This window comes from Pelodiscus sinensis, chromosome 2 (genome assembly GCF_052426305.1).
Source record: "Pelodiscus sinensis isolate ZL-2025 chromosome 2, ASM5242630v1, whole genome shotgun sequence".
Lineage (NCBI taxonomy): Eukaryota > Metazoa > Chordata > Testudines > Trionychidae > Pelodiscus > Pelodiscus sinensis.
In genome coordinates, this window is record NC_143053.1 from 94,187,402 (window position 1) to 94,203,272 (window position 15,871).

At 46.9% G+C, this 15,871-nt stretch overlaps 1 protein-coding gene across 7 annotated transcripts in view; it reads left to right on the forward strand.

Moving 5' to 3' along the window:
- The window catches only part of CCDC102B (coiled-coil domain containing 102B), a 336,113-nt gene that overhangs the window by 231,354 nt on the left and 88,888 nt on the right, over window positions 1-15,871 (forward strand). For 5 of the 7 annotated variants that reach the window (XM_089776320.1, XM_075921037.2, XM_075921039.2 and 2 more), the window contains one exon: window positions 7,303-14,504. In XM_089776320.1, the coding sequence (XP_089632446.1) occupies window positions 7,303-7,575 (273 nt within the window). In that variant the 3' untranslated portion in view covers window positions 7,576-14,504. Of the gene's footprint in view, window positions 1-7,302; window positions 14,505-15,249; window positions 15,354-15,871 lie in introns of those variants that run through there. The other 2 variants (XM_089776321.1, XM_006121423.5) reach the window with 1 other exon arrangement.

The window sequence follows — 15,871 nt, forward strand, 5'->3', positions numbered from 1 at the left end:
TAGGGGGTTGGAGCATATGACCTATGAGGAGAGGCTGAGGGAGTTGGGTCTGTTTAGTCTGCAGAAGTGAAGAGTGAGGGGGGATTTGATAGCAGCCTTCAACTTTCTGAAGGGAGGTTCCAAAGAGGATGGAGAAAGGCTGTTCTCAGTAGTGACAGATGGCAGAACAAGGAGCAATGGTCTCAAGTTGTGGTGGGAGAGGTCCAGGTTGGATATTATGAAAAACTATTTCACTAGGAGAGTGTTGAAGCACTGGAATGGGTTACCTAGGGAGGTAGTGGAGTCTCCATCTCTAGACGTGTTTAAGTCTCGGCTTGACAAAGCCCTGGCTGGGTTGATTTAATTGGGATTGGTCCTACCTAGAGCAGGGGGCTGAACTTGATGACCTTCTGAGGTCTCTTCCAGCTCTATGGTTCTATGACTTACTGAAAATCAACGAGTCTATGAGCTACCTCTTTTAAACTCTTGAATGCAAATTATCCAGGTCCACTAAATTAAAATGTCTACTTTTAGTAGCTTCTATTTAATACCCCCTTAAGATACTATTTGGATAGAAAGAGTGTTGTCATTATCACATGACTACATCACCTGGCTTTGCTTCAGATAGAAAACAGAACACTTATGGAACAATCCTGCCTATTCTGCATTGCTACTAATTCTATCTTTTTCATCTAGCAATATACCAGTACTGCTGATAGGATTATTTTTGTCTTAATATACTTAAGATGTTCCTTATTGTCCCTTTGTGTCCCTCTAGTTCCCTTATTAAATTTTCTATAGTTCCTAGTTTCTGATTTATATTTATTGCTGTCAACTTCCCCTTTCTTTCCTTTATTATATATTGTTTTTTACAGATGCCTTCATTTTCCCTGTAGCCCAGATAGGAAAACAAATAATCAGCCAGCATGGTTTTATTGTTCTCTCACTGATGCCATTACCTTTTCATCAGACAGATACATGTGCTTAGGAGTCTAAAAAACACAAAACATTTAATTTTGCCATCCATCTGCAAATGTGTATTTTAGTCATTGTCTGTGTCTAGTTCTGCAAGGTGATAAAGAGGAACTCACTGATCTCAGAGTATCAGTCTTGTTACAATGCCATAATCATTGTCCAACAGCATTGCTCAGTAACCTGGCTGTTATCATGGTACTCTGTATTTAATAATCACAATAGTACCCCATCAGCTTCTCTATAGGGAAGTTTTCCTGCTTAGAAATACTACCACACTTTCTGCAAACTGGACACTATCTGTCTTTTTTAAGATGGCCAATAATGGTGTTTTCCATGGAATTTGGAATATCTGTAATGAAAACTCCTCTTCCTAGACTGTTTTGTGGGACCCTGACAGAGTTCTGTCGACAGAAAGCGTTATTACATCTACACTGTCCTTTGTGTCTACACACTCATGTTGACAAAGCGGCTTGCTTTGTCGGCAGAACTGGATGTAGTCCACTTTTGTTGACAAAAGCCTGTAGTCTAGACGTACCCAATGAGAGGCCATACCTCTTTGCTGTTATTCACCTGGAATGACAGTCCATATAAGGGAGAAGTTAGCTGGCTCTAGGGTATAAACCCTCGGACAGGGCAGAGTAGGGAATATTCTAGGAATGTAGCTGTATCCAAACCTGCATCAGTTAAAAGCTAGCTGGCTCTCAGCTAAGACTGTAGAGCACACTCCTTCTTCTTCTCTGTAAGTGGTCTAAGTGTCACTACATGAGACAGTACACCACACCCAGAAGGCATGTGGGTTACACAGGTCCTTCCTGGGATAAGGCACCCAACAGTCTGAGGCTCTGGCCCTTAGGCAGAGCAGTCAATAGTTTATGGGCTACAGCCCCCAAAAAGAGCAGGACACCAAACACTCTAGCATCTTGGTTCAGCAGACAGTAAAGCAATTCAGGCCTCCTTGTTGAAAGTGAAGACGTTGCCACCCCAGAAGTTGAGTGGCAGGAGGTAAGGAGACTGAGGACTCTACAGAGGCCCAGCCCAGGGCCCTAATAGTAGAGGAGTGTTCCACCATTGGGTCAGCATGGATCCACCCACAACACTCTGCCCTGTCTCCAGGCAGCAATGCAGACTGACTACATCGACTGTCCCTGGATGGTTTGGATGTTCTGTGCTCGGTTGCATAAAAGGTAGTCTTTGGGATTTTTTCCATTGATACATCAAGGAGCTGCAACTTTTATGGTTTGTTCAGATATTTTTCAGTGTGGTTCAAAGTCTGCAGGGCAGGTAAAAACCTTTAGGGTGGCTTGTTGACTCAATGATAATGTGCTTGTTTGAAACAGTAGATGAGGTCTGGACACTGCCATTCCCTAGCTGATCAAGGGACCATGAGGTGGTTATGTGTGGTCCATAGAGGGTAGCTGTTTTTTTTTAATTTCAGGTATTCTTGAAGTATGTTCATTTGTCCAATGGGAAGTTATGGGTCATCTTTGGCACATTCAAATTCTGATGTTTGGTCTCAGCTGCCACATTTGGAAATATTCCCCTGTGATCTTAATGTCAGATGTAGGAGTCACTTCAAGTTCTTTAAAGCTATGAGACTGACTTGTGAAAGCCAAACCACAAGCAATTTTAAGATGAAACAAACTCAGAATAAAACACTGAGACATATTTTGATTTGTGCCAAATCAACCCAAAACGAAATATTTCATTTGTTTCCCAATAGAAAATGAAATTTTCCTGTGAAAGCTTTAGCTATTGCAGATGCTACATTATTTACCCATGCTCCCACTCCCCCCACCCTGTCTATCCCTCCCTCAAAAACCAGTCACCACCACCACCCGTGTACATTCCAAAGGAAAATTTCAGGCTGGCTGTAACAGAAATTTAGTGCAACCCAAGAACTTGCTCTTGTTTGTTTTAAAATTAAACAATGCTTTTTATAAGAAATCATTTTACTGAATAAGGAATGTGTGATTATAGAAAATTCTTTTTCATCTTACTTCCACAGTTTATTTTATCTTTAAAAAAATTCATATCTTGATGAAAAAATGACTACTAATAACATGTAGTAAAACTATGTTAATCTGCAAGAAAAGCGACTTTCCTCCCTCCAAAAAATCATTATTTCTTTTTTTCTCCATTTAGACACATTAATAGGCTTGCAAGAGAGGCAAAATTGCACAAGTCAATAATTGTTAAAGATCTTGTGAAACAAAATATATGCATTTTACAGATGGGTAAATGAAGACATGGAATTATAGCTGTTGAGGTTAACAAAATGGGACTGAAAACAGACTGAAGACACTGCAAAAATATAAAAATCCAACAAAAAGTCTAGTAGCACCTTAAAGACTAACAAAATATGTAGATGGTATTATGAACTTTCATGGGCAAAGCCAACTTCTTCAGATAACTGAAGTATTAGAAGTCCAGATCCAAGAATAAATAAGGGAAAGGGGGAGGAGAAAAAAGAAAAGAGAGAAAAGGAGCAGGGGAAAACAAACAAACAAACAAAAACACTCCAATAGAATCTGGAAGATGTATTTAGGTAGAGAGAATGTAAATACATAATCAAAATAAAAATATATCTAAGAAAATAAAGAGGTAATTTAAAATAATTTGGTTCTAAAGTTTTCTGTAGTGCTAGGCTTTCTGTAAATTGTTAGTAAAATAAAGAGACTTCAGATGGGTGAATCAGATGCCCAAAGACTAGAGATAAACCATATCCTCATAGGAGCCACAAGGTAGCTCCTCTACTGTAGGCATGTTGAATCAGACAACTTTCAACCAAGTAATGTTGAACATGATTAATCTGAGTGATCTTATTAGTACCTTTTATTCTGTAGCTTGCCACTACAGAAATAGAAAGTAACAATAAGTAAAGATTCTGGTCTGCTTTACTGAAAACAAGTTAAATTTCTTAAAAAGCCAAAATGATGAGAAGTGCAATAAATATTTCACCTTTTTAGATATGAAAAACTGAAATCCATGTTTGTCATAATCAGGAGTGCTAACCAGCACCTGGTGACAGAGGGTATGTCTACACTACAGAGTTAGTTCGAACTAACTTTGATAGGCGCTACACTAGCGCTCCGCTAGTTCGAATTTAATTCGAACTAGCGGAGCGCTTAGTTCGAACTAGGTAAACCTCATTTTACGAGGATTAAGCCTAGTTCGAACTAGCTAGTTCGAATTAGGGCTGTGTAGACCCTTAATTCGAACTAGTGGGAGGCTAGCCCTCCCCAGGTTTCCCTGGTGGCCACTCTGGCCAACACCAGGGAAACTCGTCTGCCCCCCTCCCGGCCCCGGACCCCTTAAAGGGGCACGGGCTGGCTATGGTGCCCGTGCCAGGTGCAAACCTGCCAGCACCCAGCCAGCAGACCCTGCACCTGGCACGGATCGAGCCACCCACCCGATGCCCCCCAGCCCGGGACCAGGCTGGCGGCTCCCGGGAGCTTGCCTGGGACCGCAAGAGGCGGGCACCCGCCTGGGCTAGTGCGGACATCGTGGACCTCGTCCACGATCTCCGCACTAGGCACAGGAAAGTGGCCGGCTTGGGCAGGAGAGCTGCCAGCCTGGCCATCCAGGAGCAGGTGTGCATGAAAATCAAGGGGGTCCACTGAGACCCCCGACCCTGAGCCCTGAGCTTACAATGGCCATCCTGGGTCAGACCAAAGGTCCATCTAGCCCAGTAGCCTGTCTGCCGACAGCGGCCAACCCTAGGGACCCTGGAGGGGATGGACCGAAGACAGTGACCAAGCCATTTGTCTCGTGCCATCCCTCTCCAGCCTTCCACAAACCTTGGGCAGGGACACCACTCGTACCCCCTGGCTAATACCACTCCATGGACCCAACCTCCATGACTTGATCTCACTTCCCTTTAAACTCTGTTCTAGTTCTAACCTTCACAGCCTCCTGCAGCAAGGAGTTCCACAGGTTGACTCTTTGCTTTGTGAAGAACAACTTTCTGTTACTAGTTTGAAGCCTGCTACCCATTCCTTTCCTTTGGTGTCCTCTAGTCCTTCTTTATGGGAACTAATGAAGAACTTTTCTGTATGCACCCTCTCCACCCAACTCCTGCTTTTAGAGACCTCTATCCTGTCCCCCTTCCATCTCCTCTTTTCTAAGCTGAGAAGTCCCAGTCTCTTTAGCCTCTCTTCATATGGGACCTGTTCCCAACCCCTGATCATTGTAGTTTCCCTCCTCTCTCCCAGCCTCTCTCTTCCCCTCTCTCACCTCCTTTTCCCAGTCTCCCCCAGTTTTGTTCAATAAAGACAGATTCCATTTTTGACCACAATTGTCCTTTATTTTGTACATCAAGAAAAGGGGCTAGGGAAGGGTAAGTGGAAGGAGGTGAGGGAGGAATGGGGTACGAGCCCCCGATGGGGAGGACTGGGCTGGCTCTGTGGGCTTCTGGGGGTGGAAGCTCTCCTGCAGCCCCCCAATTGCCCCCTATCCCCAGATGGCAGCCTGCGGCAAGTGCAGCCGGGCTGATGGCCGAGTGGTGTGATGTGCCCAGTGTGGGCACTCTGGGCACTCCAAGCCAGGACTGGTTTTCAAGCGGGGCATCCCTGAGAACTGTCTGTCCGGGGTGGGGGTCGGGTCCCTTTAAGCGCAGCCCTCGGCTAGCCTGAGACAGCATCTCCACGCTCTAAGTCCTCCTCTGATGCCCTCCCGGCACTGCTTCCGGCCATCCTTAAGCCCTGTTCAGGGTCCACTTAATGTGGACATGCTAGTTCGAATTAGCAAAATGCTAATTCGAACTAGTTTTTAGTTCTAGACGCGTTAGTTCGAATTAGCTTAGTTCGAATTAACTAATTCGAACTAAGTTAGTTCGAACTAACTCTGTAGTGTAGACATACCCTAAGGGATTAACTAATGTCTCCTGTATCTAGCAGGTATCTGGTGGTTAGCCAATAACAATGCAGGTAGGAATTTCAAATGGGAAGAGAGAGTTTTTTTCTCTCTGGGTATGTCTACACTACAAAGTTAATTCGAAATAACAGCCGTTATTTCAAATTATCCTTAATAGTGTCTACACATACAAACTGCTATTTTGAAATTAATTTGAAATAGTGGAGCCCTTATTTCGAATTTGGTAAACCTCATTCTATGAGGAATAACACCTAATTCGAAATTTCTAATTTGAAATAAATGCTGTGTAGACACTTATTTCGAATTAGGGGGCCTCCAGCCCGTCCCAGGGAGCCCTGGTGGCCACTCTGGGCACAACCAAGAAAACTTGTTTGCTCCCCCACAGCCCTGGAGCCCTTAAAGGGGCAGACTCTGGCCACAGTGCTTGTGCCAGTTGCAAGCTTGCCAGCATACAGCCAGCAGACCGTGTACCTGGCACAGCATGAGCCAGCCACCCGCTGCCACCCAGCCCTCCACCGCTCCCCAGGACCAGGCTGGCAACTCCCAGGAGCCTGCCAGGGGCTACAAAAGACGGGCGCCTTCCTGATCTAGTGCAGAGATTGTGGGCCTCCTTGAAGTTTGGGGGGGATGCCTCCAATGCCAATGATCTACACACTAGGTGCAGGAGCCTGGCCTCCAGAGGCCATATGCACAGCCAGGAGCAGGTGCGCAGCAAAATCAAAGAACTGTGGCAGGCCTATGCCAGGGCCTCCCAACCAGAGGCTGACCCAGAGGCCTGCCCACAGTATGAGGCCCTGGACCACATCCTGGGGGGTCAGATGGTCCATGCCCCCCTGGTCATCATCGACCCCAGAGCAGAGGGCCCTGCTCCTGACACAGGGGAAGAGGAGGAAGAGGAGGAGGACGGCAGCCAGAAGCCTGAAGGGAGCGTGCCCTGCACCCAGGACCCCCAAGCCGAACTGGAGAGCCCATCAGCAGCCTCATCTGAGGCTGGGGAGGCCTCTACATGTGAGTGACATCACAGTCCCCTTATGTGGGGCAGTGGAGGAGAAAGGGAGAGTCCACAGACTGTGTACGTGGACCTTGCCGACCATGGAGCAGGCAGCAACCTGTGCCTCTGCTGTGCCAGCCGGGACTTGTGGCCCCAGCTGGGTGCCATGCAGGAACCCTGGCCTGTTCCCCACACATGTCTACACGTGTCACAGGCTCCTGACTCCGGGGAGAGACACTGCACACTGCCCTCTCTCCAGATGCCCCCTCTACACAGAGGCAGGGAACATCTCCCTCACACACACACACACACACCACACTAGAGGCAGCCCAGGGGTTGGGGTGCAGTCCTGGGCCAGCTCACACTACCTGAAATAGCAGGACATGATGGTGCAGAGACCTGCCATCCTCACCTTGCAGAACAGGACTGGGTTTCACCCACTGTGTCCCCAGGGAAAACTGACCACTTCTCTTGTTTCACCGCAGCTGCATCACCTGCGAGTGCAGGACGCACCACCCTGCCTGGACCATCCACCCGCACTCGGGCCAGCAAGCGCACCCGCAATCTGGAGGAGTTCCAGAGGCAGCAGCTACGGTTGCAGGGATGGCAGGCCCACAGCCAGGAGCAGTGGGTGCAAGAGGACCTGCACTTGCAGCGGGAGAGGCTGTGAGAGCAGGTCCATGCCCTCCGTTAGCACCTGCAGGCCCTGGAGGACCAATTGCTACCTCCTGCTGCTCCAGCCCCTATGGCTGCCCTAGCTATTGCTCCTCCTTCCACTCCTGCTCTTCCTCCTGATTCTCCCACCCCCGTCCCTTTTGCCCCACCCTCCATACCCACTCCCCTCCCCCTGGGAACGCTGAGGCCCCCGCATCCACAGTGCTGTGAGATGGGAGGGCCAGCAAGACCCTCAACCCTGAGCTTCCCCTTCCCCTTCCTTCCCTTGCCTCCCCCTTCCAACTCCCTCCTCCCAGATTTCCCCCTTCCCCTCTCTCACCCTTGTTCCCCCCTTCCGCCCACCCCAGTTATGTTAAATAAAGAGATTTTTTTGTGGCAACACAAGTGTTTTTATTGTATATCAGGAAAGAGGGTTAGGGAGGGGAAAAGGGAAGGAGGTGGGGGTGGAATGTAAGGCACAAGGCCCCAGTGGGGCACGCCAGGGAGACTTCAGTCCTTGTCTGCCTGGAAGCTCTCCCGCAGGGCTTCCCAAATGTGGACAGCCCCCCGAAGGGCCTCCTGGCTGGTAGTCATGTGGGGCTGTGCATACTGGCCAGCCAGGTGGTCAGCCTCTGCCATCCAGGCTGGCAGGAAATCCTCCCCCTTCCTCTCACATAAATTGTGCAGCACACTGCCACTACATGTGGAATATTGTGCTGGGAGAGGTCGAGGCAGGTGAGGAGGCACCTAAACCGTGCTTTCAGTCAGCTGAAGGCCCTCTCGACCACAATGTAGGCCCTGCTGAGCCTGACATTGAAGGCCTGCTTGAAGGGGTTGAGGTGTCCCGTGTAATGCTTCATCAGCCAGGGCTGTAGGGAATAGGCCACATCCCCCACCAGGCACACTGGCATGTCCACGTCCCCGATCCTGATATGGTGGTCAGGGAAGAAAGTCCCGGCGTGCACTCTTTGGCACAAGGAGGAGTTGTGGTACACCTGCTCATCGTGTGCCTTGCCGAACCAGCCCACACTGATGTCTGTGAACTGGCCCCGGTGGTCAGACACAGCCTGCAGGATCACAGAGAAGTACCCCTTGTGGTTAATGTAAAGGGAAGCCCGGTGGTCCGGGGCATGGATGGGGATGTGCATCCCATCGATTGCTCCCCCCCCTCGCAGTTGCAGAAGCCCAGGGCGCCGAACCCCTGGATGACCACGTCCAGGTTGGTGAGGCGGATGACTCTGCGGAGCAGCACCCTGTTGATGGCCTTGACCACCTGCAGAGAGACACACAAAACTGAGGGTCACTGGGGTGCCTGGGTGGCTGGGAGTGTTCATTCCCTGCCACTGCCCTGTGCCCCACTCCCAGGAGCAACCCTCGCTGCAATCCTGGCTGCCGCGGATGGTCTGTAGCGTGGCCAGGACAGACTGAACCCCCCCCGGGAGGGCACTTACACCAACTCCACCCCCATTTTCCCTGGGGCAGCCCATGTCCTCCTTGTAGCCCCCCCTCCTGGCCCAGTGGCCGGTGAGTGCCGTACCTGCATGAGCACCGCTCCAACAGTGCATCTCCCCACGCTTAATTGGTTCCCGATGGATCGGTAGCTATCTAGCATGGAGAGCTTCCAGAGGGCAATGGCCACCCGTTTGTGGAGGGAAATGGCGGGCCTCATGAGTGTGTCCCGTCGCTGCAGAGTAGGGGCGAGCCATTCTCAGAGCTCAAGGAAGGTGTCCTTCTTCATCCTGAAGTTCTGGGTCCACTCCAGGATGATGTGGTCCCACCAATCGCTGCTAGTGTCCAGATGCCAGATGCGGCGGGGCACGCTGACGTCTGGGCGCCGCTCCTCCAGGGCCCCCAGGGAGGGCAGGGGGAAGGCCAGGAGACTGGCCTGCAGCAGAAGGTGGCAGGCAGCCTCGAGCAATTGCTGCCAGGCTTGCAGCAAGACATTCAACATGAGCACCAGAGTGCCCAGGGGCGGTTCTGGCTCCATGGTGCCAAGTGCTGCAGTGTCCCAAAGGAGAACGACCAAAGCAGACGGAGAGGTAAACACTTTGCTGTCCCTCTGTGAGGTAGGCAAGCAAGCGGGAAAGCTGACAACTGGCTATCCGGGGGGGTCCCTTTAAACATGAGCCTCAGATAGCCTCAGACAACAGCCAAACAAAGCAACTACTGACCTGATGCCCTGCTGGACACGGTTTCAGATGCCCTTAAATGTGATCCAGCGTCCAATCAGTGTGGACATGCTATTCTGAAATAGCAAACACTATTTCAAATTAGTTTTTGTGTCTAGATGTGTCATTTTGAATTAGCTTATTTCGAATTAACTAATTTGAAATAAGTTAATTCAAAATAGCGCACTAGTGTAGCCATACCCTCTCTCTTCTAGGCTTGAGAGTTAGAGCAGTTTTCTTTCAAAAATGAGGGAGATGGGAGACACTTCTCTCTCTAAGAATGGACTTCTTACAAGGTGTAAGTAGGGAAAAGTGTAGCCAGTCCATCAGGATTTGTTGTTTTCCTTGTTTGGAAATTTGGAAATAATGTCCAAGCTGTTAAGCGTGTGTTTGTTTTTCTTTTGTAACTAAGTCTTTTAGCCCAAGGGGTTCCTCTGAGTATCTATATCAATTGATGGCTCTTCCCATCAAGCTACTTTACAATGCTTGCCATTGTAATTTTGTTTTGATAATAAAAGTTTGTTTTTTCTTTTCTAATTAACCAGACTTGATTGACTGTTGTGTCTTTAGGACTCAGCACCTGGTTACAAGGGCAGAATCAATTGTTTGTGAATTCCCTTTTTTTCCCAACTCCAAGTAAAACAGAGGCTGGGGGAGGGGGAGATTTCCCAAGTGATCTCTTCCCTGGTTTTCTTGGAATTACTTGGGTAGTGGGCAGCGGATTTCTCCAAAACTGGGTATTAGGATTTTGAGGGGAAGTTTTTGTACCAAAGCCTGTAGAGGCAAAGTTTTGGAGTGCTCTTGCAGGCCCCCACTTCTGCATTCATCATGCTAGAGTGGGGAACAGTCTTGACAATGTCTAAGTGATTATAGCTATGATGACTTAATCAGAATTCCTTGGAAAACCAGGTAAAACTACGACACTGAAGCAGTTATTAAAGCCAAGTGAACATGATAAAAGATAGTTGAGAAAGTCCAAAGACTTGTCATCTGAAAAATGAGTATCTGTTTTGGACTCCTTCATGAATAAGTTATCATTGTGGTAATGTCTCATGTTTCAGGTGACTAAGACTGAGCTGTGAGCATGATTTGATGGAAGCCTTTATAAACTGATCAGAATAGAAACAGAACAATATAGTGAATGAAGCACAAGTCATTTCTTGATGATGAAATGGCTCGCTAGCTGATAGTTATGCATACCATTAATTCCAGCCAGCCATTATCACAATAGAAAGGCTGGGAACTAAGATGATTGCTATTAACATTTCAGAAAGATAATTCTTTCTTATTCTCTTTCCCACTTTAGCCCCCAACACTTTTCACTATAATAAAAAAATATTGATTACCATTATTAGTCACAGTGAATCATATACTGCCCTTGGTCTGCATATAACTGCCATTGATAGGAATAGGATGCCTCTGATTGTAAGCATTTACTAGGCTTTTTACTGCATTGGCCAGTCACACTGCAAAGATCTAGCTAGAATATCATTATTTAGGTGTACAATTAGACCCTTATCTAACAAAGGCCTTTAGCACAGCCTCAACTTATTTAAGCTTATTTAAGCTTAATACCGATGTGGACACAAGAACAAATGGATATAAGATGGCTAGTAGGAAGTTTAGACTTGAAATTAGATGAAGGTTTCTAACCATTAGAGGAGTGAAGTTCTGGAACAGCCTTCCAAGGGAAGTAGTGGGGACAAAAGACCTATCTGGCTTCAAGATTAAGCTAGATGGGTTTATGAAAGGGATGGTTTGATGAGATAACATGATCTTGGTAACTAATTGACCTTTCATTATCAGTGGTAAATAGGCCAATGGAGGGATGATAGGAGTTACTATAGAGAACTTTTCCTGGGTGAGTGAGTCTTGCCCACATGCTCAGGGTTCAGCTGATGGCCATATTTGGGGTCGGGAAGGAATTTTCCTCCAGGGTAGATTGGCAGAGGCCCTGGAGGTTTTTCGCCTTCCTCTGTTGCATGGGGCACAGAACACAGCTGGAGGATTCTCTGCATCTTGGGGTCTTTAAACTATTTGAAGGCTTCAATATCTGAGACATAGGGGAGAGGATTATTCCAGGAGTGGATGGGTGAGATTCTGTGGCCTGCATTGTGCAGGGGGTCAGACTAGATGATCATAATGGTCCCTTCTGACCTTAAAGTCTCTGAGCTTATGAACTTTAAGCATGTGCATCATCCTAGTGCAATCAATGGGAGTATGAACATTCTCTAGGGTTTTTTGCTGGATTATGGTCTTAGGTACCAAGATTATATGTAACTCATAATGCCTGCAAATAAGTTAGGGTATGGCTACACTAGCCACCCTAGTTCGAATTGCAATGAGGAGTAAATGGTAGTTCGAATTAAGAGTGTTAATTCGAACTACCTAGCTCATGCCACGTGTAGCCGCGGGCAGGTAATTCGAGCTACCGGGCATTTAAAAATGGTAGCGCCCGAAAACATGCAAATGAAGCCCGGGATATTTAAATCCTGGGCTTCATTTGCAAGTTCGAATAACTACATTAGCCACCCTAGTTTCAACTAGGGTGGCTAGTGTAGCCAGAGCCTTAGATACTCTAGAAAATCAGAATAAGTGGAACTATAGAACTAAACTGAAATGTGCTGTATTGCTTAAAACATGTCTTGCCATTTATTTGGGGAAGGTTGTAATGGGAAGTTTCACTGAAACTTTTAACTTTGTGTGTTCCCTAAAATTCAATGTGACTCTTTTCCAAACTGTAAATCCAGGGTGTGGGACAGTTCACTGAAAATTCGTTTTATGTTTGCCAATTTTGAACTCATGGAATTTGTTTTCACCTGTGAAGTGCTAACGAGTTTGATTTGCCATCCCTCTGGTCATCAGAGGCTTGGATAAATAGTTTGTTGTTAGAATGATGTTGGCCAGCAAGTTCATTCTAAACTGTTTGTGTAGGCAAAGGCAACCTAGCATATGCTAATCTAATTACAATGAAGTAAACTCCCCTATACACTTCGACTTGACCAGCTCGCTACATGCTAAAGTCTATACAAGTATTTTAGCACGTGGTGGTGAACACCCTATAACACGCTACAGAGTGTTATAGTAAAGACAGACTCTTAAGACTCCACTTCTTTCCTCATTCAGTACTGCCTCTGCGGAGAACGAGTGTCAGCTACCCTGTCTAAAAGGAAGGAGGCTGTTGGCTGTTATGAATGTACTTTTCCTTTTGGAACTGAGTCTCTATCTTGAGCAAACAGAACCCAGATCTTTTAACTTGCTAGCATGCTGCAAAGCTTGCCTATTTTTCCTGGGGCATAGGGAAACTCTGAGTGGAGGTTCTCTGTGCTCTAAGGACACGGACGTTTTGTTTTTCAGTTGGTTATTTGCTGTGAATATTAAATTGTGTAATAAGTCCCTGCAGCACTGAATGGGTGGTTAGTAAATCTTGTACTAACTGAAATAAACAAGCAAGCTGGGGAAGAGTTTGTGTTTATAAAATCTGTGATCTGGTGATATCTTTGGGGGTACCTACAGGCTTTCCATTTAAAATATTCCCAGAAGATTTAATGGAACATTTAGGGGAGTGGCTGAGAGGATGAACTCCACTGGGATACTGCTAAATTATCCTTGAAAAGGATTATTTATCCTTGGGGCTTAAAAAAATACTCTGACAGCAACCAATTTATCTTCTTTAGAAATGGGCCAGGTTGCTCTGCCAAGCATGAGAGCTACCTGCATATCCACAGATCCACCAACAGGCTTTTATTAGTCAATGTGCACCCTCCATTTTAAATTGGCCCAGTTTAACCTATTTTTGAAGGAACAGAAATGCAAGCTTTTTTCCTTCTAAAGAGTGCAGCTATAGAGAAACTTGATTGCCCAAGTTTTTGTTGTCTTGGGAGACAATTAATTTTTCTTTTGTTTAATTGGGAAAGTGAATAGAGTCTCCAGTCTCTTGATAATCCTTTCTACAAGCATCAAAGCCCTGAGACATGGAAATTTATCACAGGCTCAGGAAGAACACTTGTGGGAGCCCCTTACCAAAACACTGGCTGTGCCTCAGTGGGTTTGTAACAAAAAAAAAAGTTGGTTGACTTTCATCCGTTATCAGGTTTCATTCCGAAAATTTCACAGAAATCAAATTAGTATTCTGGAGAGAAAGCTGCTTGTGACCTTATTTTTAAAATCATGACTGTATTTTATTGTGTTTCCAGTGGCTTGGCAGGTACTTTATTGACAGCAGCATACAAACTGTAAGAAATATATAAGGATAGATAAAATATCATCAATAACGGGAATGCATATTCTAAGTTATTTCTTATTCTTCTAAAGCATCCCATAAAGTTTTAACAAAAAAATATTAAGAAAATAGGATATGTATTTCATGTATTTCACAGAAAATGCATTAAATAATGTACAGGCAGTCCCCGGGTTACGTACAAGATAGGGACTGTAGGTTTGTTCTTAAGTTGAATTTGTATGTAAGTCGGAACTGGTACATATTGTAGGGTAAACTCTAGCCAAACATTTTTTTTAGTTTTGGATAGCATAGGGAAAGGTTAACTCCCCTCTAATGTTTGTTTTGCTGTCTGTTCCCCTGTTCAGAAGATTTCACATCTATTTCTGTCCCTGTGACAAACTCAGGACTAAAGGAGTAACTCATCAAATACCAAACAGCTCTGCACCATGCTTTGAGCTAATAGCTTTATTTCCACACACCACCCAGGGTTCTAGGAGGAGGGTCCTTTTTTTGCTAACACAATGAGGCCAGCACTTTGTTTGTTTTGGTGGAGTCTTTGTTTGCCCAGGGAGCCCAGCATGTATAGGGGGAGGAGGGGCGGAGAGGCTGCTTTTGTCTGCTGTTCGGCAGCCTGTTGCTCAGGGGAGGGGGCAGCCTGTTGCTGGCAGGGGGGGAGGGGGAGGTGTGCAGGATGCGAGGCTGCGGGGGGGGGGGGCAGCGGGCGTGGGGAGGCACTTTTCCTCTGCCCGGCAGCTCTGCGGGATCCCTGTCCCTGTGGCCAGCTGCTGCAGGCAGAGGCCAGTTGGAGCCGGCCGAAGAGCAGGAGAAGGTGGATTCTAGGACCCAGGTGAGCGAGCCCCGGGGACGCTGCTGCGCTCCGGGAGCCCGGCATGTATAGGGGGAGGAGGAGCAGAGAGGCTGCTTTTGTCTGTTCGGCAGCCTGTTGCTCAGGGGAGGGGGCAGCCTGTTGCTGGCAGGGGAGTGGGGGGGGGCAGCGGGCGTGGGGAGGCACTTTTCCTCTGCCCGGCAGCTCTCCGGGACCCCAGTCGGAGCTGGCCGGAGGAGGAGGAGGATCCTAGGACCCAGGTGAGCGAGCCCCGGGAATGCTGCTGCGCATGTGCGGGAGTTGCCTCACCCCGTTCGTATCTAGGGATCCGACGTAAGTCGGATCCACGTAAGTCGGGGACTGCCTGTATAGGAAATAAAGCTTAAGCGTATGGCACACTCAGTGAAAGAATCCTGATCCTGTCTGTATGTGTGCATGAGAAAATAAAACAACATATGTGATAAACTGAGCCTTAACTATTAGGGGTTTATTTGTATCTATGGTACATGGTAAAAATGTGTGTGGTACAGTTCAAAACAAATCAGTTCTGTTTTGCTTTCAGCTTGATGACTCACTAAACCAGATTCGAAAGCTACAGCGATCCCTGGATGAACAGACAGAGGCAAATGATAATTTACAGATTCAGTTTAATCATTTGAAAAGCAGGTAAGTGCTTTACACACTTAACACTTTGAATCTGGGCAGGAATGTTAATGCAGGGAGATCAAGTAAAGATGAACTTTTATTGATTTTCTGTCACGTTTCCAGAGTCCAATCCAGTAACTGTTGCAATTGTTTAGTCCCCCCTACGTTTCTGGTTCATGTGAATATATTCAAGCACCTATGGGAATTTGTTTTTTAATCAGTCTGAATGATAATGGATAATGCACAAAGAAATAGGTCCAGTGAATCAGGATAGGATACCATGGGTCCCATGCTGGGGTCAGTGTGCAGCTGCACCACCCAGTAGGAGTGCTTTGTGTGTGAGACAGACTTTGCAGTGGAGTTTTAAATATGCAGAGGGGAGTATGTCTGCTGGGTACCTCCTAAGCAGGATAAAGAAACTTGCTTCACTCTCAGCTCAGCCAGCTATGCAGTAGCCTTCACTCCTTCTCACACCTTTGCCCTCCTTTTAAGTGAGTTGTGTTCTAGCTCTCCTGCCACACCGTCCATAGCCTCAGACA